Consider the following 26,626-nt stretch of genomic DNA (forward strand, 5'->3'; position numbering starts at 1 on the left):
ATAGAGACTTCCAACTCAAGTTTCTCTTCAAGAGATTTTATCATAGCTTCGACGATATGGTCGGTAAAGGCCTTGTTTTGGCTATAAGCGTGTGGAGAGTTTAACATGGATTGCATCAAGGAAATGCATTCAATCAAGGAGAAACTATCATAATTGAATTCCTTGAAATCCATGGTAGTAATTTCATTACTACTCAAAGCTTTAATATCTTCTACTCCACTTTCAATGCTTTTAGCATCAAGATAGATGGACTCCGAATCATTGGGGCACTTTTCAACCAAAGTGGATTCATATCCAGCCCCATCATCATTAGGTTTGTCACAAGAAAGCAAAGATTCCATGGGAGTCACACCAAGCACTTTAAGATGTTCGTGATTCTTATCACGAGAACACGCCTTTTTAAGCCATTCATGTCTAGCACGAATTTGGGCGGTTCTTTATTTGCTCTCAATCATGGAAGCACGCATAGCTTTCAAAGTTTCATCCATATTGATCTTGGGAGGAGCACATATAACTTCCAAAGCATCAACATCACTAAATATCCTATCAACGCTCTTAGCCAAATCGTCAATTTTGAGTAGTTTTTCCTCTATGGACGCATTGTTGTTGCCAAAATTGTTCCTACCAACAAAATTAACGTCCAAGCTAGTGTTGCTACTATCAATCTAGGAATACAAGGGCATATCAATAGGATCTAAAGGAGCACTTCTACTATCAACCAAATTCATTAACCACATCAAGCTAGTTAATTTCTTCTATAGCGTGTACCTTCTTACTAGTAGGTGACCTTCCAGTGTGCCACTGAGAGTAGTTCGTCATGATGTTGTCTAGGAGCTTTGTGGCTTCTCCTAACGTGATTTCCATGAACGTTCCACCTGAGGCGGAGTCCAAGATATTTCTAGAAGCGAAATTAAAGTGAGCTAGAAGATTTGTATAATCATCCAAAGACTCAAGCCATGAGCGGGACAATTTCTAATCATCAATTTCATTCTCTCCCAAGATTGTGCAACATTTTCAAGATCAAGTTTCTTGTTTTAATCACGTCATTATCCACATCTTTCTTGTTTTGCATATCGCAAAGCTCAATGATGGTATTGAGATGGGATGCGACATCTTCACTAGGAAGGTCGGAGAATTGCTCTTTCATAACAAGATTCAGCAAAGCGGCATTGATTTCATATGACTCCGCACTAGTGGCGGGAGCAATCGGAGTACTAATGAAATCGCTATTATTAGTATTCGAGAAGTCACAAAGTTTGGTGTTTTCATTCATGGTGACTTCGGCAAGCAAGCAAACACACAAGCGAACAAAGAGCAAGCGAGAAAAAGGGCGAACGAAAAGGCAAACGAAAAAGGCAAATTGTGAAGTGGGGGAGAGGAAAACGAGAGGCAACTCGCGAACAAACTAAATGCAAGAGATGAGTTTGCGACACCTACTTGGATGAGTTCTTGACTTGATCCTCCCCGACAACGGTGCCAAAATTCTTCTGCTACGGCAACAAAAGTCCTTCCCCGGCAATGCGAGGAATTCTTCTTGCTACTTCTCTTGTTTGCGTCGGTTTTTCCTTGAAGAGGAAAGGGTGATGCAGCATAGGAGGCCTTCACCGATCATATCATTGATGCTATGACGAAATCTCTTGAAGAGAAACTTGAGTTGGAAATATCTATTGCTAGAAAACTTCATGATGAGTGGGAACCTACCATCAAAATCAAGATTAAAAATTATGAATGAAATGCGTTGTGTGATTTGGGTGCTAGTGTTTCCGCTATTCCAAAGTCTTTATTTGATGTTCTAGGATTCAATGAGATTGATGAGTGCTCTCTTAATTTGCATCTTGCGGATTCTTCTATTAAGAAACCAATGGGAAGGATCAATGATGTTCTTATTATTGCAAATAGGAACTATGTGCCAGTAGATTTCATTGTGCTTGATATTGATTGCAATCCGACATGTCCCATCATTCTTGGTAGACCTTTCCTTAGGACTATTGGTGCTGTTATCGATATGAAGGAAGGGAATATTAAATTTCAATTTCCATAAAAGTATGGCATGGAACACTTTCCTAGAAATAAAATAATATTGCCTTATGAATCCATGATGAGGGCTACTTATGGTTTGAGCACAAAAGACGACGATACTTGATTCTATCGCCTTATGCCTAGCTACGGGCGTTAAACAATAGAGCTTGTTGGGAGGCAACCCAATGAATTTATTTTTGCTTTTTGCTTTCTATTTTGTTGTGTCCACACCATCATAATTCTTTTAGCATCAAGATAGATGGACTCCGAATCATTGGGGCACTTTTCAACCAAAGTGGATTCATATCCAGCCCCATCATCATTAGGGTTGTCACAAGAAAGCAAAGATTCCATGGGAGTCACACCAAGCACTTTAAAATCTTCGTGATTCTTATCACAAGAACACGCCTTTTTAAGCCATTCATGTCTAGCACGAATTTGGGCGGTTCTTTCTTTGCTCTCATTCGTGGAAACACGCATAGCTTTCAAAGTTTCATCCATATTAATCTTGGGAGGAGCACATCTCAATTTCAAAGCATGAATATCAAGAGACATTCTATCAACGGTCCTAGCCAAGTCATCGATTTTAAGTAGTTTTTGTTCTATGGACGCATTGAAAATCTTTTGTGAGTTGATAAACTCTTTCATATTACTCTCAAGATCAGAGGGTAATTTATTGTAATTTCCATGAGCATTGTTGTAGGAACTGGAAAGTTATTAGACGGATTACTAGGAAAAGGCCGAGGATTAAAGTTACCTCTATAAGCATTGTTGTTGCCAAAATTATTCCTACCAACAAAATTAACATCCAAGCTTTCATTGTGATTCTCAATCAAGGAAGACAAAGGCATATCATTTGGATCTAGAGGAGAACCTTTACTAGCAAACAACTTCATTAACTCATCCATCTTAGCACTCAAAGAGTTAATTTCTTCTATAGCATGCACTTTTTTACTAGTAGGTGACCTTTCAGTGTGCCATTGAGAATAGTTTGTCATGATATTATCTAGGAGTTTTGTGGCTTCTCCTAGTGTGATTTCCATGGAAGTTCCACCCGAGGCGGAATCCAAGATATTTCTAGAAGCAAAATTCAAACCAGCATCGAAGATTTGTATAATCATCCAAAGACTCAGGCCATGAGCGGGACAATTTCTAATCATCAATTTCATTCTCTCCCAAGATTTTGCAACATGTTCATGATCTAGTTGCTTAAAATTCATGATATCATTACGGAGAGAGATAATCTTAGCCGGCGGAAAATACTTGGAAATAAAGGCATCTTTACACTTGTTCCAAGAATCAATACTATTTTTGGGTAAATATGAAAAACAAGTTTTTGCTCGATCTCGTAATGAGAACGGAAATAGCTTCGATTTAATCATATCATTATCCGCATCTTTCTTCTTTTGCATATCGCATAACTCAATGAAGGTATTAAGATGGGATGCGGCATCTGCACTAGGAAAGCCGGAAAATTGCTCTTTCGTAACAAGATTCAACAAGGCAGCATTGATTTCATATGATTCCGCACTAGTGGCGGGAGCAATCAGAGTACTAATAAAATAATTGTTATTAGTATTCGAGAAGTCACACAATTTGGTGTTTTCAGACATGGTGACTCAGCAAGCAGACAAGCACACAAGCAAACAGAAAGCAAGCGAAACAAAAGGGCGAACGAAAAAGGTAAATATTTTTGTAATTTTTTTTCAGAAGTGGGGGAGAGGAAAACGAGAGGCAAAAGGAAAATAATGTAAATGCAAGAGATGAGTTTGCGATAGTTACTTGGTTATGCTTCACTTGAATACACCCCGGCAATGGCGCCAGAAATCCTTCTTGCTACGTCTTGAGCTTGCGTTGGTTTTAACCTTGAAGAGGAAAGGGTGATACAGCAAAGTAGCGATAAGTATTTCCCTCAGTTTGAGAACCAAGGTATCAATCCAATAGGATTATCAAGATGAGGCACCAATGTACCTGTGCAAAAGCAAACGAACTTGCACCCAACGCTATAAAGGGGTTGACAATCCCTTCACGATTATTTGCAAGGTGAGATCTGAAGGTGAAAAGTGCAACAAAGTAATTTCGTAGATATGAATATAGGATGTGAAGTAGACCCGGGGGCCATAGTGTTCACTAGAGGCTTCTCTCATGATAGCAAGTATTATGCTGGGTGAACGAATTACTGTCGAGCAATTGATAGAATCGCGCAAAGTCATGATGATATCTAAGGCAATGATCATACATATATGCATCACGTCCGAGACAAGTAGACCGATACTTTCTGCATCTACTACTATTACTCCACACATCGACCGCTATCCAGCATGCATCTAGTGTATTGACTTCATAACAAACAGAGTAACGCTTTAAGCAAGATGACATGATGTAGAGGGATAAATTCACGCAATATGATACAAACCCCATCTTTTTACCCTTGATGGCAACAACACGATGCGTGCCTCGCTACCCCTTCTGTCACTAGGTGAGGACACCGCACGGTATGAACCCAAAACCAAGCACTTCTCCCATTGCAAGAATTATAGATCAAGTTGGCCAAACGAAACCCATAACTCGAATAGAATTAAAAGGATACGAAATCATCCGTATAAGAGAGCAGAGGAGACTCAAATAATATTCATAGATAATCTGATCATAAATCCACAATTCATCGGATCTCGACAAACACACCGCAAAAGAAAGTTACATCGGATAGATCTCCATGAAGATCACGGAGAACTTTGTATTGAAGATCCAACAGAGAGAAGAAGCCATCTAGCTACTAGCTATGGCCCCGAAGGTCTGTGGTGAACTACTCACGCATCATCGGAGAGGCAATGGTGTTGATGAAGAAGCTCTCCGTGTCCGAATCCCCCTCCGACAGGGCACCAGAACGGTCCCTAGATGGGATCTTGCGGAGACAGAAGCTTGCGGCGGCGGAAAAGTATTTTTGTGTCTCTCTTCTTTGGTTTCGGGATTTTAGAGAATTTATAGGCGAAAGAGGTAGGGCAAAGGAGCCACGTGGGGCCCACAAGCCTGCCCGGCGCGGCCCCCCAGGCCGCGGCTAGGGGGCTTGTGATCTCCCCCGAGGTCTCCTGCCTTGGTTCTCAAGTCCCCTCCGTATCTTTTGTTATGGAAAAAAATCATCCCACAGGTTTTATTCCGTTTGGACTCTATTTAATATTCTTCTCTGAAAAATGTCAAAAACACGGAAAAAACAGAAACTGGTACTTGGCACTCAGTTAATAAGTTAGTCCAAAAAATAGCATAATCATGCATATAAAACATCCAAAGTTGACATGATAATAGCATGGAACAATAAAAAATTATAGATACGTTAGAGATGTATCACGCCACACCATGATCTCCATCATCGTGCCGCCATAGAGGTTGTCGTGCTGTCTATGCTAATACTACTAATGCTATGACCTAGCAATATAGTAAACGCATCTGCAAACACTAACGTTAGTTTAAAGACAACCCTATGGCTCCTGCCGATTGTCGTAGCTTCGACGTGCAAGTCGATATTAACTATTACAACATGATCATCTCATACATCCAATATATCACATCACGTCATTGGTAATATCATATCACAAGCATACCCTGCAAAAACAAGTTAGACGTCCTCTAATTTGTTGTTGCATGTTTTACGTGGCTGCTATGGGTATCTAGTATGATCGCATCTTACTTATGCAAAACCACAACGGAGATGTGCAAATTGTTATTTAACCTCTCTCCAAGGACCGCTTCGGTCAAAACCAATTCAACTAAAGTTGAATAAATCGACACCCACCAGTCATCTTTATGCAACGAGTTGCATGTCAGTCGATGAAACCAGTCTCTCATAAGCGTACGAGTAATGTCGGTCCGGGCCGTTTCAATCCAACAATACTGCCGAATCGAGAAAAGACTAAGGAGGGCAGCAAATCGAAACTCAACGTCCACAAAACCTTTTGTGTTCTACTCGAGATAACATCTACGCATGAACCTATCTCATGATGGCAATGTTGGGGAACGTTGCATGGGAAACAAAAAAAATCCCTACGCACACGAAGACCTATCATGGTGATGTCCATCTACGAGAGGAGATTAGATCTATGTACCCTTGTAGATCGCTAAGCGGGAAGCGTTAAGAAACGCGATTGATGTAGTGGTACAACTTCGTGATTCAAATCACCGTCGTCCCACGATCCGTTTCGATCTAGCACCAAATGGACGACACCTCCGCGTTCAGCACACGTACAGCTCGATCACGATCTCGTCCTTCTTGATTCGGCAAGAAAGACGAAGAAGTAGATGAGTTGTGTGGCAGCGTGATACGTCTCAAACGTATCTATAATTTTTGATGGTTTCACGCTGTTATCTTGCCTTCTTTGTATGTTTTATGTACCTTTTTATATCTTGTTTGGGACTAACTTATTGATTCAGTGCCAAGTGCAACTTCCTGTTTTTCCGTGTTTTTAACTCTTTTCAGATCTGATTTTGGAATGGAGTCCAAACGGAAGAAAAACCCCGAATGATTTTTTCCCGAACGGAAGAAGTCCAGGGAGCTTTTGGGCCAAGACAGGTGGGCTCCAGGGAGCCCACAAGCCCCCACTCCGCCACTAGGGGGAGGCGGCGGTGGGCAGGCTTGTGGCCTCCCTGGCCGCCCCCTGACCTAGGTCATTGGCCTATAAATTCCCAAATATTCCACAAAAAATCAGGGGAGCCTCGAAAATACTTTTCCGCCGCCGCAAGCTTCCGTTTCCGCGAGATCTCATCTGGAGACCCTTCCCGGCGCCCTGCCGGAGGGGACTTTGGAGGTGGAGGGCTTCTTCATCGTCCTCATCGCCCCTCCAATGACTCGTGAGTAGTTCACTTAAGACCTACGGGTCCGTAGTTAGTAGCTAGATGGCTTCTTCTCTATCTTGGATCTTCAATACAAAGTTCTCCATGATCTTCATGGAGATCTATCCGATGTAATCTTCTTTGGCGGTGTGTTTGTCGAGATCCGATGAATTGTGGACTTGTGATCAGATTATCTATGATATGTATTTGAGTCTTTGCTGATTTATTATATGCATGATTTGATATCCTTGTAAGTCTCTCCGAGTCTTGGGTTTTGTTTGGCCAACTAGATCTATGATTCTTGCAATGGCAGAAGTGCTTGGTTTTGGGTTCTGCCATGTGGTGAACTTTCCCAGTGACAGTAGGGGTAGCAAGGCACACATCAAGCAGTTGCCATCAAGGGTAAAAAGATGGGGTTTTTATCATTGGTTTGAGATTATCCCTCTACATCATGTCATCTTTCTTAAGGCGTTACTCTGTTCTTATGGACTTAATACACTAGATGCATGATGGATAGCGGTCAACGTGTGGAGTAATAGTAGTAGATGCAGAAAGTATCGGTCTACTTGTTTCGGACGAGATGCCTATAGAAATAAGCACTGCATAGATATCGTCACGACTCTGCACAGTTCTATCAATTGCTCGACAATAATTTGTTCACCCACCGTCCACTTGCTTTCATGAGAGAAGCCACTAGTAAACACTACGGCCCCCGGGTCTATTCACATCCATCGTTTACAACTCCGCTTTTACTTTACTTTGTTACTTTGTTGCTTTCAGTTCTCACATGGCAAACAATCTATAAGGGATTGACAACCCCTTCATAGTGTTGGGTGCAAGCTTTTGTGTTTGTGCAGGATCTTGAGATACTCCTCCACTGGATTGATACCTTGGTTCTCAAACTGAGGGAAATACTTACCACCGCTGTGCTACATCATCCTTTCCGCTTCGAGGGAACACCAACGCAAGGCTCCAAGGCCACGGGGGAAATCCTTTGCATACTTGCCTAGGAAGTCCCTTAAGGCGTAGCCGCAGCTGAAGGATTACTGGTGCCGTTGCTGAGGAGTATCAAGCAGTACTCATATTTCTGGCGCCGTTGGAAGGTCTTTTGTTGTAGTAGCAGAAGTATTTTTGGCGCTGTTGCCGGGGAAGCATAGCTGACATCACAGCGCGACGGCGCTCCGGTGGTGGTGATGATCTACTCCTGCAGGGCTACGCCCGAGCTCTGCAGAAATCCGATCTAGAGGCAAAACTCTGTGGAATAGGTTTGAGTTGCACATGGCAAAGTTGTTTCTCCAAAACCCTAAAACCACCAGTATATATAGGAGGAGGGGAGGGGATAGACTTGGGGCTAAAGGGACCCAAGGGTGCACCGGCCGAAGTGGAGAGGAGGACTCCTCCAATTCAGTTTGGGAAGGAGGAGTCCTCTCCCTTCCCACCTCCCTCTTTCCTTTTTTTCTTTCTTTCCTTTAGTTTTTTCACTTGTGGCGCCATAGCCCTCTTGGGATGACTCCACCAGCCCACTAAGAGCTGGTGCGCCACCCTAAGGCTACTCGGCTCACTCCCGGGTGGGTGGGACCCTCCCGGTTAACACCCGGAACCCATTCGTCACTCCCGATACACTGCCGAAAATGCCTGAAACTTTCCGGTGACCAAATGAAACCATCCTATATATCAATCTTCATTTCCAGACCATTCCGAAAACCCTCGTGATGTCCGTGATCTCATCCGGGACTCCGAACAACATTAGGTAACCACACATATAACTCAACTATACTAAAACATCATCGAACCTTAAGTGTGCAGACCCTGCGGGTTCGAGAACTATGTAGACATGACCCGAGACACTACTCGGTCAATATCTAATAGAGGGACCAGGATGCCCATATTGGATCCTACACATTCTCCGAAGATCTTATCGGTTGAACCTCAGTGCCAAGGATTCATATAATCATGTATGTCATTCTCTTTGTCCTTCGGTATGTTACTTGCCCGAGATTCGATCGTCGGTATCCACATACCTATTTCAGTCTCGTTATCGGCAAGTCTCTTTACTCATTCGTAATACAAGATCCCGTGACTTACACTTAGTCACATTGCTTGCAAGGATTGTTTGTGATGTTGTATTACCGAGTGGGCCCCGAGATACCTCTCCGTCACACGGAGTGACAAATCCTAGTCTTGATCCATACTAACTCAACGGACACCTTCGGAGATACCTGTAGAGCACCTTTATAGTCACCCTATTTCGTTGCAACGTTTGATACACACAAGGTATTCATACGGTGCCAGTGAGTTATATGATCTCATGGCCATAGGAATAAATACTTGGCACGCAGAAAACAATAGCAACAAAATGACACGATCACATGCTATGTTCATAGTGTGGGTCTAGTCCATCACATTATTCACCTAATGATGTGATCCTATTATCAAGTGACAACACTTGCCTATGGCCAGGAAACCTTGACCATCTTTGATCAACGAACTAGTCAACGAGAGGCTCACTAGGGACAGTGTGTTGTCTATGTATCCACACATGTATTTGAGTTTCCAATCAATACAATTCTAGCATGGATAATAAACGATTATTATGAACAAGGAAATATAATAATAACTAATCTATTATTGCATCTAGGGCGTATTTCCAACACTAAGAACACACTTACACTTGCCAGATCCATTTTCCTTAGAGAGAACTACCTACTCATGTGTTGATATTAAGAGATTCTAATCGAACCATGTGAAACTTGATCTCTATCCTCCCCAAGTTTCTTTTCATGAAATCAATCTCTCCTACCCATGCTAAATCTGTGAGAGAGTGATTGAGTGTGGAGGAGACTACAGTTTGAAGCACAAGAGAAGGGAGGTCATCGTTCTACCACATATATTACCTTTTGGAGGGTGGTGCCTCCTACATTGGTCAGGTGTCGCTTGGGATCCTCCTACTTTGTGTTGTAGAGTTGAACCAAGAAGTTTGTAAGGGCAAGGAGATTGCCTACTTTGTGAAGATCTACCGTGAGTGAGGCTAGTCATGTGTGGACGTAAGCCATGGTTGAATAGACAAGGCCACTTCATCGTGGACCCCTTGTGGGTGGAGCCCTCTGTGGACACTTGCAGCTGTTACCCTCTGTGGGTTGAAGTCTCCACTAACGTGGACGTACGATAGCACCACCTATCGGAACCACACCAAAAATCGCCATGTGAACCTTTGCGTTTGATCTTCCTACTCTTCCCTCTACATTACATTTCATGTCCTTACTTTCCGTTGATATACTCTTAGATGTGCATGTGTAGGGTGAACTTGACTGGTGATCATTGCTAAAACTGGCCCACAACTAACATTGGCAAAAGGCTAAGTTTTTATTTTGTCAAATATTCTAATCACCCCCCTCTAGACATACTTCGGATCCTACATTTATAGTTATCCCTGCCGCTGTAACTGAAAGTGCGTTATATCGACTAGAGGGGGGTGAATAGGAGATTTTTAGAATTTCATCACTGAGGAAATTCCTTTTGAGGAAATTCCTCACTGATGACTAACTTACAGCGGAAACAGTTAAGGATCAGTCGTGCAATCGTTCACAACAGCAGTATTGCAGAGTGAAGATTATGAAAACATATTGCACAGTAAGCAGGCACGCAGAATACAGATGATGATTAACTCAAGTGAAGAATTTGGGGTTGAGGAAATTCAGAGAAAGTCTTCGGCAAATTCCTCAAACAGTCACAGTGAATGTCATCAACACATAATACAGATAATGTAAAGAGTTGAGGAATTAGAACCAGATTCTTGGTGAAGACTGTTGTTGATGACCCAGTTCCAACTGCTGTGACAGTTGTACATCTGGTTTGGAGCGGCTTGGTATTGAAACCAAAGGACACCCAGTCCCGGGACACACAGTCCCTACCGTATTCTCCTTGAGCTAAGGACACACAGTCCTCGCCCAACACTCGTGGTAAGTCTTCAGGGCAGACTTCCAAACCCTCACAAACTCGGTCACCCGGCGATCCACAATTGACTGCTGGATTGCTCTAGACCATGACGCCTAACCGTCTGGAGGATGCACAGTCCTCAAAGGTAAAAGGCTTCAGTCCCACACAGGAACAACTTCTTCAGTGATGCTCAATCACTAGGTTTGGTTTGTGGTTTCGGTGGGTGGTGTAGTTCCTCACTGATGATTTACTCTCGAAAGCTCTGAGGAATTTGGGTTGCTCTTATGACAAGTGTCAGTTTCTAACGGAGCAGCCAACCAGCTAGTGGTTGTGGGGGCGGCTATTTATAGCCTGGGAGCATCCCGACATGATTTGACATTAATGCCCTTAAATAATATGACCGTTGGAGTGGATAAGATCAGTGACTTGGCATGGCTTATCGAAACGGTCGGGACCCTCAACTGTGAGAGTCCTCATGTCACTCATATTCCTCACTTGAGGCTTTTGGTAGGATTTGGCTTGGGTTGAGCATCATGAGGAAATCCATTCCATAGTGTTACTTTGACCCCCTTTAACAGTACGGTGTTCCTATTCATCAAATGCGAAGAAAGTAAAGCAGAAAACGTAAATCTTCATGCTTCAATTTCTTCAGAACGATTTTCTTCAGGAACCACCGATCTTCTCAATATCAATATCTTCATGAGGAATATCAATTTCATCGCAAATTCTTCGCGATTCATTTCTTCAGCTTCAGACCAATTTCTTCAACTAAAGACATATATTTTTAGGGGTCGATATTCTTCAAATATCTCAAACTCCTCAATGACTTATAGATCATGTGTACACTCATAAACACATTAGATACTTAACCTATAAGTCTTCAAACCACCAAAATCACTAAGGGGCACTAGATGCACTTACAGTAACCACCTGCTGACCCTCTAGTTCGCCAAGATGCACGCACGAGCAAGCTCTCTCACTGCACCCTCCTTGACCGCCTATAAATAGGAGTCCCCCGAGCCTCCATCGACCATCACCACTCCACAACAATCCCAAACCGACGCCTAGCCTCGTGGAGGACCTCGGGAAGGGCTTCTTCCCCGCATCCGACCACCCCAATCCGCCTCAGCCCTCATCAAAATTCACTCTCGTGAGTGGATGCCCATCGCCCAAACTTTAACCGTAGCCTCCTCGTCAAGCCATAGCTCTGACGCGCACTCCAATTTGATGGAAGCAGGTCTCTCTAGTGAGATCCACCTTCATCGGAAGCCGCCGTCCGCTGGAGTGGAGGCTACCGTCGATGTGTTGCTCACCGACAACCCCTTCCACCACCCACCACCATGAAAGGACCCTATGAGTACGCCTGCGCTGCCCCTTCTTTTTGAGTCATGTGTCGTCGGTGCAATTTTCAAACCTGACATGAGGAGCCGCCAGTCAGATTCTTTTCTTTTTGAATTGTTTTGTGAAAACGCCTTTCGCGTGGATATGCTTTCTTATCTCGCTAACATATTTCCACCAATGTGTTTTCTGCTTTTCTCAAACTAGCCCGTGGGTGAACTTCAACACATAGGTCCCTAGGCTTAGTTTCTTTAGATCTTGTAAACAGGAAATGATTTTTAATTGATTCTTTTTCTGACGACTTCATTTTTATGTCTATTTTTTTATATATTTACTCAAAAATATTTTGGGAAAACTTTTCTACGTGCACGATATTTACATAGATGTCGTATTTGTGTGACATAGATACCGAAGGAGAAGACGCCACCGTCCACCTCACCGAGTCTACCTCCCACTTCGTCGCCCATGCAACCATGTTTGGACCTCTGATATAGTGTTTGCTTGCATGTTTACTTGATAAAACTTTCTATTCATATAGAAGATAGCATGGCATGTGATATGATTTCATGCATGGTTAAAGTTAATACTGGTGAAGTGATGGGAATACTTTGATAGAGCATGCCAGTGCTTGAACAAACTTAAGAAATCCAGTATCGGCATAAATCCAGTCTTCTCGGTATGCCACCTTACCTTTCATGTTGCCACATGCTTTTTCCGAAAGGGAATACGGTATAGTAGGCAGTAAAACTATTTCCATGTACACACCAAGTAGAGGGGGCGGATGAAGGTTCCATGGCCCTGGAATAATGCTAGTCATCTTGTCAAGAGGCATGGTGTTTCTGGATGAGGCCAAGAGGGGGCACCCCTTAGTAGCGTGTGATATAAATTTGATCCAATGCTATTCAAGGTGTCGGCCTCCCCATCTTATAGTTTTTCCTGGAAGTTTTGTCCGGGTGATTTCGGGCCTCGCTGAGTAAAAATGGGTCCGTACTAGTTATGTGTGTTTAATTCTAAAATGTCATAGGCGGGATTACTCCTTGTGACTATCGAAACCCATTGGTTGTGGGTAAAGAGTACACCCTCTCCAGGCTCAAAACTATTCGAGTAACTACATCCATGGTCAAGGATGGCAGGTTGACGTGTCAAGCGTCGGTCTTCGTGTTAGTTTCTGGAGAGCAAATAAATCTTTTATGAGAACTCTTACTTGTGATTATATGACTCTGATGTTGTGGCTAACCTGTTGCGATACTGGTTGTACTTGGCATCTTGAAGGTTGGTCGTAACACCAGGATACTCGCCTATTGTTAATAGAATATAAGCCCTTTATGTGGTGTTCCTCAGATGCCCGACTGTGGCCTCTTAATTATTTCATAAAGCCCTATATGATGTGTCCTCTTGATGCCCGACTGTGTCATGCCATTTATTTTATTAAAGCCCTTTGTGTGGTGTCACCTCAACGCCCGAGTGTGGCATGTCATTTATTTTATTAAAGCCCTTTATGTCGTGTCTCCTTGATGCCCCATTGTGGCATGTCATTTATTTTATTAAACCCTTTATGTGGTGTCGCCTAGATGCCCGACTGTGGAAGTTTACTTTCATTGTTAACCATTCCAGGCGTCGCTTCAGGCACCTCATTAGTGTATTTTATTTTCTTGGATATTTCAGGAGGACTAGTGCCCGACTTATCTGTCTCTATTTTATTTCAGCTTACTGTTAAATCATTATCTTGATGATTGTAAAATTTTAATTAACTTTCTATATGCATTCTGTTTGCATTCATTATATCTTATGTCCAGGCTATCTTGCGAGTACCTTCAAAGTACTAATTGGCTTGTTGAGTTGGCCAGATTTTGATGAAGGTGATCTTATGGATGAAGAGTACGATAGCGAGTTCAATGCGAGGAGGAGTCTCGGTCAGTCTTGCAATCTTGGAATACGTTGTTGTATTATTCTACTTCTTCTGTCACCATGAATAAAATGTCGAGCCTCAGTCTCACGCTTGACATGTTGTATTGTATTGAGTCGTGTCACTTCACTCCGTTGTGACACATCCACCTATATATACGAGTCAGCAGTGCTACCCCCATGACCCTTCTGTTATATCCACATTTATGATGATATTGTCATGCTTGTAATACACTGTTGAGCGACCCTCACTCAACCCTGTATAATATTAAGTACTACTGGTTTTTCGGTATCAAGATTGGTCTACCAGTGTGAATCATTTTCTATGCTCGAATGACGTTCATGGCTGATTTCAGATAATTCTATTATTTGGAAACCGATCCTGACAACCTTGGTATGAGAGCTAGGCTTACTGTAGGAAGCCACTTGGTGTGATCACTAACCGGTTAATTAGTCTAAGTTAATTTGAGCATTCTGCATACTGTAATTTTTTCTGTTAGTCAACATATATTTATGTTATGACTATTTGGAAATTTTTGTTTACTATGTAGATGGCTGGAAGCAGTTGTCTGTCAGAAGTATTCGCCAACTAGCCGACGGGATTTATGCGACAACTCTCCATCATCGTCGGGATCGCAATTGGGACGACAACTTGTCCCGAGTACACGCTCTATCACCACAGGATCAACGACACTCTGACTTTGCACCAGGCGTTAGTGCAGTTCAAGGGTGGGCGCGTTCAGACACGAGGCCTTCGCTTCGTCGAGAGCCATGCCTACGGATAAGTAGGCTATGTGGATGGCTGCCATGGAGGCTATTGCACGCCTCCGGGATATCCTTCCAGTGATGAAGACTCGCCCGTATCACTATCTCCCGTGTCATATTTCGTACACGAGTCATTATGCTTTTGCTTGCACTAGAGGACAAAGTGATGGGGCTATTGAGTTACCCATGCAGTACCTCACGCCCCTAGAGTCAGCTTTTGATGGCTTATCGGATGACTTAGTGGCCGCACGTATGGATGCTGCTCAAGGTTGCCCTCCTAACAGGATTGGGCGTCTCTGTTCTGCCCCACCTCGGTCATGTCCCTCATCCTCTGCTTCATGCATGTCGCCTGTCCAGCCTGTAAGTCGTCAGCTGCCTTCCCTTGAGGAGTTTAACCAAGTTATTGCTCCTACCCCTATCAGAGTTGCTCTTCCTGCTATCCCCATCTCAGCTTCGCAGCCCCGCACTGTTCTCCTAGAGCCTGTTTAGGAGGAGGTTGGGTCCTCAGCAACTTGTCTGGGACTTATCCTTGGCAGACCGATTTATATTACGTCCACCTCCAGCTAGAGTGTGGTGTAGAACCGCATCATGACGTCTTGTATGATATGTTTGCTTGCTCGTAGGGTTGGATAGAAGTAGTTGTGTTGCATCATGTAGGATATGGAGAAGTGCACTACCCTAAATAACATGTCAGGATTGTGTACGCACATCGTGAGTGGTGTGTTGTATGATTATTCTTGTTGTAAGATATCTAACATGTGTTCCTTCTCCGAATACGATGATGTTTTATGAAAAAATAAGTGGAGTATCTTCTTTTGGTTTGCAAAAGTTATTTCTTCCATTGCTCGGATTTTACTCCTTTGATTTTTGCAACAACACCCGAGAGTCGGTTCATGCTGGTTCTGCCAAAGGAAAATCATTTCGCTCACACAGGAAATAATTTTGCTCAAGGCCAGTTAAGTCAGCACGACAGTGAATCAACATTTCCATAAGTATGCCGCTTATATGAACAAAGTCAGCAGCAACACTAGGAGATGATGAATCATCTTATGAACTTGGAAAATCATCGTGGATATCACCAACTGTGTTCTAGGTTGGCTGAATTACAATACACTAATCCCACGGGTTTCTCTCGCACAGATAAGCCAATAGAAGCTGATGATTGGTTGTGCGATATCGAGAGGAAATTAATTACTCCACAATGCTGTGACCATGAGAAGGTATTGTACGTGCCACATTATTTAACCAGAGCAGCCACATCTTGCTGGCAAAATTTCCTGCGTGTCCACGCAAATGCGAACAATATTACCTGGGCAAAAATTAAGGTAAGTTTTCATGGAGCACATATACCCAACAATGTCATGAAAATTACAAGGGAATTTGAAGACCTCAGGCAGCAGAGTTCAATTGTAATGGGATATTTGGATCACTTTAATAAATTATCACGCTATGGTAGCGATGAGTACGTGAAAAAAGACAAGAAAATGGAGGAATTCATAGATGGAATCGCACAAGCATTAAAGTGTTAACTTGTTGTCCACACATTCCTGGACTTCAAGATACTCGTTGACAAGTGTAACAGCCCGGAACCGACACTCCATAAGACTCCCGTTCAATTTCGTTATCGCCGTGTGTTTTATTTGGTTGTTGCATTCATCATCGCATTAGTCACATCATTTGCATTTCATCGGCACACTATTGCCGTCATTTTTCAAAAGGTTGCATCCTTTGTTAGTTCTTGGCTCTCCCCGTTTTTGTTGATTGTTTCAAGACAAACCATACACGCACGCGCCCACGTCACTATTAATATTTTTTTATTAGAAGTATGTACAAAACTTTCTTGGATTGGATTGAAATTTGGCGTGCGGTCTTATTATGGGGTAGGTAGACCACGTGGCAAGTTTCGTCGCAATCAAAGTCTGTTTGATACCCGAACTGTTAAATATATCGCGACACTATAGCCAAGTTTATTAGTGGACGTTATTGGTATTTGAAAAAACTATCATGGGCCGCAAACTTCCCTCTCTTCTTGGCCCAACCCCCCCTACACAACCACTAAGTCCACCAAACCTACCGCATGGTCGGAGCCATCCGATCACGATCGGAGGGTCCGGAAGGGAGCAAAACCCCTAAAACCCTAGCCCCATTGCTATATATAGACCCCTCTAGTCCATTTTTGGACAACCCTAGGACAAAACAAGCCCCAACCCCTTTCCCACGCCGCCCGCCCAGCCTCGTCGCCACATGGGTCAAGGCCCACAAGGTGAGCACTCCCCCACCACCCAATAAACCGCGCCCCTCAGCATCATATACTATCATGCGCTTAACTGTTTTGGCCCGCTGTTGTTTTTTCTGTTATCTAAGATTTTAGCTATTTTCAGTGCATTTAAAAATTACAGCAATATGCCATATTTTTCAATGCCCGTATTCAAATAACCGTGCATCGGATTTATAAACTTTATACATGAAAAATGATTAGAATTATATGTAGTTTCACAATATCCAAATCTCACATGTGTTTAAAATATTTAAGTTCTTGTTTTCATTTAATTGACATAATTGCTTGCCATGTTAAAATGATTTATTTCATAATTAATTAACCATAGCTCCATTTAAAATGTTTTATATATGCAACTTGACCAGAAAAATGTGTAGAATAACCTCGTGGCATTTATTTTGCTGTTTAACAACTCTAATATTATGTTATAGGCGGAATAGTACCAAAACATTAATTTGCATACGGGGACTTCCCGGAATTGTTATTCTTTGTTCCGACCTCATTTAAGCTTTCCTAGAATTTTATGTAGCTCCATAATATTCCTAGAATTTTATGTAGCTCCATAATATCTTGCTGCATCCATGATTCAAAATATGTGTGGTTGTCATTTGCATGCATTTTGCATTCGTGGCATATCACCTTGTTTTGCTCATATCTTTTAGACCCTAACTCCGTTTTAGATGATCTCTATATGTAAATCGACTAGAAGGACGTGTAGAATCACATGAACCACTTTATTTTCCATTTAATAAATATCAGACATGTTAGTTCAGATCTGCACCAATTTCCAAATTAACATATGGAGTCATTTCGGAAATGCTATATGTTGTTTCCGACCTCATTTAAAATGCCTTGAAAGTGTAGTTTAATTAGGCTTCACCTTTTGCCATGTTTAACAACATTTAAACTTGCTAAGTAAATAAACCAGAGTGAACGAAATATTTGAACGTGGAGTTTCGTCATATTGAACTTCACTTAATGTGTAGTATTTGATTGGTGTGATTGTCATGCCTTGCATAATTAAACTGGACATGCATCATAATTGCTTGCATATCATGCCATGTATACGTGTGTTGATTGTTGTCTCCGAATTGTTTCTTCACGATATAATTCCGAACCGCTTCAGAGAGTGATGATTCGATTGACTATGTTAGTTCGTCTACTTCATGGATTCATTCGTCTTTCAAGCGGGATCACAGGCAAGATGATTATTTCCCTAGATACTCTTGGGGACACTACTAGGAAAAGGGCTATAGATGATATAGACACTAATGGCGCACCAGACAAGTAGTGCGCCACTACTATATAGCAGTGGCGCACCATGTGCAGGTGTACCATTAGTGTGATGGACACTAATGGTGCACCACACACTCGGTGCGCCACTACTATTTTTTTTACAAAACTACTAATGGCGCACCACCAGCTGATGCGCCGTTAGTAACCCTGGTTACTAATGGCGCATTTGTAGGTGGTGCGCCACTACTATAATTTTATTTTATTTGCAAAACTACTAATGGCGCACCACCAGATGGTGCGTCATTTGTAACTAGGGTTACTAATATTTAATTGACTACTAGAGAGTTTCGTCCCAAATCTCTCTGGCTCTCTCTTTTCGGACCCGTCGCGCCGCCGGCGAGCGAGAGATCCCGCCCGAGATTCCGGGATAGACCCCCGCCGCGATGCCGACAAGGTGGCAGGTCTGGGGCCGGCCCGACGGCAGCCATGTCTGGATCCCCGCCCCGGACCCCGACGCGCCACCGCGGCCCGCCGCGGCCCCGCCTCTTACTGCGCCGGGGCGCGCCCCGGGGATAGCCGCCGCTCCATTCGAGGACGCGCCGGCCAAAGGTACGGCCCCATCGTCCTCTCATCTCGGCGTCGATTCCTTCATAGAAATGGTGCTGGATATTGACTTGAATGGTCCCTCTCCCGCCTCCTCTTTCTCCGATCCGAAACCCTAGGCTTCTGACGGCTGCCGCGTCGAGTCCATGGCCGACCTCCTCGTCCAGGGTACCGCCTCCTCCCTTCACCTCATCATACTTGGTCCTGTCAGTGCGAGCACGGTGTGCCCTCATGTGTGTATACCGTCTCGGCGTTTGGACACAAATGCTTTTTTTAACTGGTGACTTTCCTATTGCTGCTGATGGAATCTGCAGTGCGGAACAAGCTGCTCGAAGGTGATGGGATGGCCGGAGCAACCGGCGACGCATGAAAAGGTGAGCTGTTCTGCACTGGGTCGCAGGGGCGGACCTACGTTAGTCTTCCCGTTGTCCCTGGGTAAATTTGGTGCTTACGCTATATGAGGCCCATATTTCTGGGCTGGACACCGGTAACTTTTTGAGCTGGACACTGGGCAGAGCGATGGATTAAGTAGGAGAGGCAGTGCAGCTCAGCTAGGCACCTAGCGATCAATGTCCGTCCGGCTAGAGAGACACGTGATTTACTGCTCCCTCCGTCACGGTTTAGAAGGCACGCTTGAAAATCTCTGGGACCAAGGTAGTCATCGATTGGTTGTGAGATGTAGCAGGTGTAAATGCTAATGCGCCTAATGAACTGAGAAAATACTAGTACTAATGCCTGAGCAGTAAATTGGGTGGGCGCATATGACTAGTACTAGTACTAATTAATAAGAGTAATTGCTTTCGCGCCTTAAACCTTGTCTATTTTGGAAACGCACGCAAGTTTAACTGTGCATTCTAAACCGTAACGGAGGGAGTAGCTAATTTGCGCACACCCGCCGAGGCCTCGCTAGCTAATTACTGTCGATGGATTAATCGATCTATGTTTACTCATATCCTGTACCGCTACTTGATGTTTGCCTTCTATTTCCTCCGTTTAATAATATAAAAACGCTTTTTCACTATTATAAAGTCAAAAACATTTTATATTATGAAATGGAGGGAGTAACATTCTACGTCTTATCTCATTTGGTCATGCCGTCGCCCGCCACCCTCCGTCGCTCGGCCAGTCGTCAGTCCTCTTACTCACTGCTTTTCATTGAAACGTTCAAGCATCATCATCTAACCATCTGTCTCTATTCAGCCTCTCCCGCTCGTAGATTTTTAAAATTTAAATTTGTGAAATAAACAAAGGTACGACGCTCTGCACTTGATACTAACCATCGATCCCTAAGACTCCCTCAACTATGAGTAGGCATCTCAATTTTTTCTAATTTATGTTCTTCTAATTGTATGGTTAGGATTTAAAAATTGAAAGATAATACAATTGGGGATAAACTGCTCTGATTTTCTGATTCCACTTAGCGATTCACATCTAACTAGATTATTTCTTGACTATGTGCGTAGGCAATGACTATTTTTCTTTTCTTTTGTAGGCCATCATGATCTATGGTCGTATGTCAGCCGTCTCATGTTTACTTTCACTGTTTTGAGTTTGTATGCTTTAGAAATAGTATTTCAAGTGAAAGTGAAACATTTTATTTTGGTATAAGGAATCTCATTACTATCATTGAGTGGGATGTCATATATATGATGTATATGTGGACACCGGGACATTTTTATTCTGGGTCCGCCCCTGCTGGGTCGGGAAGACCAGTGTCTCTCAGCGAGAGGGCTATAAGGAGGGCGAGGGCGTTGGTCGGGGAGGAGGTGGAGAAGGCTGGCATTAAGAGAAGTAAGAGCTTATGTGTCCAACTTTTCGTTTGCTTCGGTCGAATTGTTCCATTGTCTGTTTCTGTATGTTCTCTGCTGGGCTGACCAGATTTTGTGTTTCAGAGCAACCATTTGGCGATGTACCTGATGTGGAGGGCGGATTGAGAGAAATGGACGCCCCATTTAGAGGTAAGACTTTCAGTATTGGGAACCTTTCTACACAGTATGCTTGGGCATATGTGGGTCTCTCGGTTACTGAGGTTATCTGTGCGGGCATGGTTGTTGTAATTGGTAAGTTTGTAAACATTCTTATTATTGTTTCTGATGATACATGTGATGTACAGCTCATAATCTTCCTTTATTAAGCAAAATTACAGGAGGGGACTGAATTACTAGGTTAGCACTAGTTGGTTTAAGCTAGAATTTTGCCCAATAACACTGGTTATCTGACAGTTCTAGTTGCTTGAACAAAGTGTCTGTTGATCGTAGGCAGATCATTTATTAAAAGCAGCTCAAGATATGAACAGATTTGAAGATATGAGTACAGCTGATATCTTTTTTTTCCTCGAATATGCACGAGTGTGCGTATCATATATATATTATATAGAAGAAGGGCAAAGAAAGCCTCCACAAAAGTTATCTGAAAAATAACATTTCCGGTTAACTATACCGATCGATGCACCAAATTGCCTGTTGGCTCTGCTATTATCCTGTGTCCTCGAAGAATTCACTCATTTTTAATGCATGTTGTATTTTCAGGTACGACACTGAATTATTTCCTGGACAACCGCATCAACCGGGCAGATATTCTTTTCACCGGAGTGGGTTGCTTCCTTGTTCCAGTCATCCTTGGGACTGCTGTACACGCTTCCAATGCAGCTGATAATGAAGAGAGACTAAGCGAATCCTCAAATGGCTACAACCTTGGGCGTCGAGGTATCTTCTCTCACCCTCTCTCTCTCTCTCCATAGCTGCTAGTTTGGTGGAGTTGTTGCTGAGTTGCACGCAGAAAACCACGGTGATATTCTTGCTGAATGCAAGGAACAACACCATTATCAAGGAATTTTGATAGAAAAAACGTGTCATGGAGTCTGTGTCTCGTGCCGAGTTTGCTCTACTTCAAAGACAAGAGAGGGAGGACTTGTCCCTGACAAAGATCCAAACATTTACCTCTGTTCTCCCTACTTTGCGGCTGCCTGGTGCTGCTATGGCCTTTGTCTTGCTCCACCTGAAAACACCCCGTGAACCAAAGCCGTTCATGCCCATGGATGAAGTAATCCTGCAATGTGATGCAATTCATCTGTGACAATATCCCAACATTACCCATGTTTTTCTCTGGTATGTGGCTGCCATAGTGCGCTAGTGCTTGTACCCATATTATTAAAATTGCTCTTCCTCGAGCAATTTTTTTCATTCCGTTTTACTAGTGATTTGCTTGACTGTTCAACGATTCTTTTCTAACAAAAGAAGATGCAAGAACATTTTTAGTTTTTTACCCCTTGCACATGCACTGCTGACTTCCCCCCTTGTTCTTCTGACAAAAGAACATGTCGCTTCAAGCATATTTTCCCTCCTTCTCCCACTCCCAGATCTGTCTCCGGAACAGATTCTAGAGCTTCCTGGTCCATCTTGCATGTTTTTTCCTTTGCTAATGTCTTGCAAGTGCTTGTTTATACATGTTGACTTGCTGAACTGTTCCATCCAAGGCTCTTCTCTAGTTAATATCTTCATTTTTCAGTGGTAACCGAGGCTGGGTCTCATGCGTAGACAGATTCAGTTTTTTAAGGAAAGCCTTCATCTTTCTTACCTGTACTGACTGTTGTTCACAATTTCCTGAAGCCGCCGTCACAAAGATCAGATGTATCTGGTGAAGGACATCGGCGGAGCCATCAGGCTGATGGCGGCGGCCTTGGTGCTCCTCGGCACCTGGCCGGTCGTCCTCGCCGTGCTGGAGCGCCGGGGACGCCTGCTGCAGCACACGTACCTCGACTACTCCATCACCAACTTCCTGGCCGCCGTGCTGATCGCCCTCACATTCGGCCAGATCGGCGGCGACACGCCGGAGACGCCCAATTTCCTCACTCAGCTCACCCAGCCGCAGGTAGCTCAATTATCACTGTCTTCATTCCTTCCTCACATCGCATAGAAAGAAAGGGTCAACATGTATATGCAAGACTGAAATTCAGACAACACCTGAAGTTGGCTTTGCTTTCAGCCGTTCTGAACTGAAGTTTAACTGACATAAGTGAAGCCACAAGTTCAGTTGGTACATCAGGCTTTGCTAAGTGTATATGATGGTGCAATTGGTCTAACTATATCTGTATTGAACGAACAATCCAGGACTACTGGCCGTCCATCATGTTTGCGCTGGCGGGCGGCATGGTGATCACCCTCGGCACCGTAGCCACGCAGTACGGCTGGGCATACGTCGGGCTTTTGGTCACCGAGGTCATGGCCTCGAGTCTCAAGGTTGTCATAGGTAGGTAGTACATGGATGTTTCAAGCTGCAGCTGTTCCAACATCATTATCTGAAGATAAGTAAATGATTGAAATTACTGTTGTAGGGACGACACTGAACTATTTTCTGGACGGCCGGATCAACAGGGCGGAGGTACAAGGATTTGATGGCTGCTGGTATTATTGATCCAACCAAGGTATGTGATTGCGGAAGCAATGTTCTCTTTGACCACGTCATATAACCGATACTCTCATATGAGGATGCTGTGGTACGTACCCTTTTCTCAAGTAAGACAATGTACCTGAAAATCCTAAAGTCCCTTATGTTTTGTCGAAAAATGGCGATCCGGTGCTTTTCCTAATCAATATCTAATTGTATGGCATGAAACCCATAAACTTTGGGGTGACCAGTTTGATAAGACGTTTCGAAGAGGGATTCTATGTCTCTCCTTATTCACAACCAACTAGTTTCTTTACCCTCCTTTCTATGCATAAACATCAAGCTCAAACAAAAATTAACTGGGTTTTGCGCAAACAGGTGGTGAGGTGTTGCTTGGAGCATGCTGCATCGGTGGCAAAAACTTTCATCACCTCTGACGTTGTTGTCGTCGACATAAGGGTGTCTAAGTGCACTCCTGTTGTGAACCCGATGTGCGGTTCAGGTATATGGAGACAATCTGCTCATCATCGTCTGTTATTTCTTACTCAGGAATCAATATGGCCTTACTAACTTAAAAAAAATACAGGTTATGGATTCTGATTAACGAGAAGAGCTATGCTTTCATGTTCCCTCGGCAGCATGCTATATCAAAGGCAGAACTACTCTTACTTTTTCAGAAATAAATTTGTTACTTGCTGCTGTGGCGAGTCAAAGCCACAGTGAATAGTTCGTTTTATAGTCCTAAAAGTGAATGAGGATTAGTTGCATGGAATATTGTACCTACATAATATTCACGTTTTTTCCTTTCGAGCATTTGTTTCTTTACCGAGCGTAGGCTTGTGGTAATGATGTTGTTCCATATGTGGATAAAAGGCATAACCTATCACCAGAACCATATGAGATAAAAGACAAGTGATAGGTTTCATATGGTACTAGAAATATTTTAATACGCATATGAGATTTTAACAATTTGATCTGGTTCCACTTTCTTGACAAATTTGTGCAAAATGTTTTCAGGTACTCAATCTATTGATGCACATGGACATGATGACTCTCTAATGGACATGATGACTCTCTAGCGTTTATGGACCAACCAATCTGTAATCATGGACCTTATTGTCTTGTAGACTATTTGGTGTTTCGAGTGTTTTGAAGCTTGCACTTTGTGCATGTAGATACAAACTTGTGTGTTCTAGACCATCTGAAGTCTCTCATAGTAACCAATAGTCCTTACCTTTTTGTGACTTGTGTGTTCTAGATGATTATTAAGATGGTCAAAACTATGCTTCCTTTAGGTTAATTGTTTGTCAACTTGCGTTCAATGTATGTGCATGTTTATAAACATATTTTCATTGTGGTGTAATATGTGTTTATCTTGAACCTTCTTGTGGGTGTGAGGATAATAATTGAATATTTTTAGAGCTGGTAGTATAACCTGTGGCGCACCATGAGCTATACTAATGGCACACCTCGGACGCATACTAATGGCGCACCTGGGAGGCATACTAATGGCGCACCTGGGAGGCATACTAATGACACACCATGAGCTATACTAATGGCGCACTGCCTGGTGCGCCATTAGTATACCAGATACTAATGGCGCACCTATGATGTGCCATTAGTAAAAAATTCTAATGACGTGATGCTAGTGGCGCACCCATAGTGCGCCGTTAGTAGCCAAAACAGGTGCGCCACTAGCAGGCCTTTTCCTAGTAGTGGGATATTACCTGTGGTAGGACCCACCCTGCTAGGCCGGGTCAGGAAAGCGGAGACTCAGACGTACATGGTTAGTCAAGCCTTGGCCCAGGCCTGAGGCGTGTAGAGAGATTTTCGTCAGGAGGCCGCCAGGGCCCATGAGCCAGATGGCGGTTTGGGGTTGATGAAGAAGATAAGTCGTCAAGAAGGTTTCCTGGCTTGGCAAACACGGCGACTTAGAGATATGGGAGGCCACAATTTGTAATGTGGCCAGGACTTTGTAATCCCTGGAGCTCGACCTGTATATAAAGGCGAGTCTCTAGGGCAGATAGATCAGTTTAGAATCCATCGAGAGCTAGGTCAGGCGAGTTACGCCCTCCTTGTAATCGGATCCACCATCAATATACACAAAGCATGACGTGGGCTTTTACCTCCACAGGAGGGGCCGAACCTGGGTAAAGTTAAGTCTCGCTTCCGCTCACCCCCTTTGAGTCGCCACCAAGGTGCGATGGCTCCATCACTAAGTCCTTTCACGAGGACATCTGTCGTGACAAAACCACGAAAGTTGGCGCCCACCATGGGGCTTGCGCATGGTGGAGTTGAGTTCTCAAAGGGAGCTCTTCCAGGGTCAGGAAGCTACGCGGTCGGCATTATGACGAAGAGCCGCCGCGGGAAGTACTACATTGACAACTCTAAGTGGGGATCAGAGGCCGATTCAATCGAATCTGGATACAGGGTCCCCTTCGGCAAGATCCACGTTTTCATCGGCAAGATTGGGGCGCCCGTACCTGAGCCGGACACCTTCACCGACATCGTCGAGCCGGCACGATACGCCCATCCCGCCAAACATCAGGTCAGGATACACCATGCTTTCGTTTGTTTTACACAAGGAACCAATCTATCGGAGGAGCCGGTAATCCAGGAGATCACCCTCATCAACTTGGACGACGAGTCATCCATGGGTGATACAGATTCAATCTACCCTCTCAACGAAGGACAACTCGGGGGGTTGCCGGAGGCAGTAATCCCTGAGGAATTTGCGGGTCCACACCGTCAAGTCGCCATCTACATGGCGGGGACAGCGCTGCCTCAACCAAAACCAGCGGGTAACAATGAAGCCAGTGGATAGGGGAAGGCTCCAGCTCAAGCCATGACAGACCTGGTAGCAGAGACGGCCAAACTCATGGCGATCACTGTAACGGTGGAGAACCAGGAAATGGTCAACGCAGAACTGACGAAACTGAGGGAGGAGATGGCCAAAATCCAGCGTGACATAGAAGAAGAAGCCGCCAGGATGGCAACACAGCGGGCCCAGATCGCCACGAAGATAGAGCGGCAGAATACTGAGGGATGGCAGCTTGAGCGACACCACCGGCCTCCGATGCGATTGACCAAAGGAGGCATCACGGCCGCCTACCGGCTGATTTAAACCCAACTCAGCTCTTCGACAGCCCACATACCCTTGGGATGGAGCCCAATTGGCCGTGGCAGGCCGCCCCAAGAGGCGATCTGGCCCGACCACCGCTTAACCAACAGCCACCTCAGCTGATGGAGGCTCATGCACCCTGTTTCCACACACTGCGGGGTCACTTCTCGAACCCTGTTGACAACATGTTAGCAGCAACCCGCCACCTTGAATCT

General features: G+C 43.9%; 1 protein-coding gene across 1 annotated transcript; it reads left to right on the plus strand.

The window, feature by feature from the left end:
• The first annotated feature begins 18,660 nt into the window (after positions 1–18,660).
• LOC123410163 (ureide permease 2-like) lies at positions 18,661–23,949 on the plus strand. The gene is made up of 10 exons (XM_045103059.1): positions 18,661–18,910; positions 19,024–19,072; positions 19,219–20,695; positions 20,797–20,862; positions 21,433–21,609; positions 22,513–22,774; positions 23,014–23,152; positions 23,238–23,327; positions 23,669–23,792; positions 23,877–23,949. Exons 6-8 carry the CDS (start codon positions 22,532–22,534, stop codon positions 23,315–23,317), a joined length of 462 nt encoding a protein of 153 aa, XP_044958994.1. The 5' UTR covers positions 18,661–18,910; positions 19,024–19,072; positions 19,219–20,695; positions 20,797–20,862; positions 21,433–21,609; positions 22,513–22,531; the 3' UTR covers positions 23,318–23,327; positions 23,669–23,792; positions 23,877–23,949.
• The last annotated feature ends 2,677 nt before the right edge of the window (positions 23,950–26,626 follow it).

This window comes from Hordeum vulgare, chromosome 7H (assembly GCF_904849725.1).
Source record: "Hordeum vulgare subsp. vulgare chromosome 7H, MorexV3_pseudomolecules_assembly, whole genome shotgun sequence".
Taxonomy (NCBI): Eukaryota; Viridiplantae; Streptophyta; class Magnoliopsida; order Poales; family Poaceae; genus Hordeum; species Hordeum vulgare.

What these genes read in the sequence shown, in the direction of transcription:
- LOC123410163 (XM_045103059.1), top strand. Translation starts at nt 22,532, where the DNA reads ATGTATCTGGTGAAGGACATCGGCGGAGCCATCAGGCTGATGGCGGCG. An exon ending in CTCAGCTCACCCAGCCGCAG is followed by an intron (nt 22,775 to 23,013) that starts GTAGCTCAATTA and finishes CGAACAATCCAG; the next exon opens with GACTACTGGCCGTCCATCAT. An exon ending in GAGTCTCAAGGTTGTCATAG is followed by an intron (nt 23,153 to 23,237) that starts GTAGGTAGTACA and finishes TTACTGTTGTAG; the next exon opens with GGACGACACTGAACTATTTT.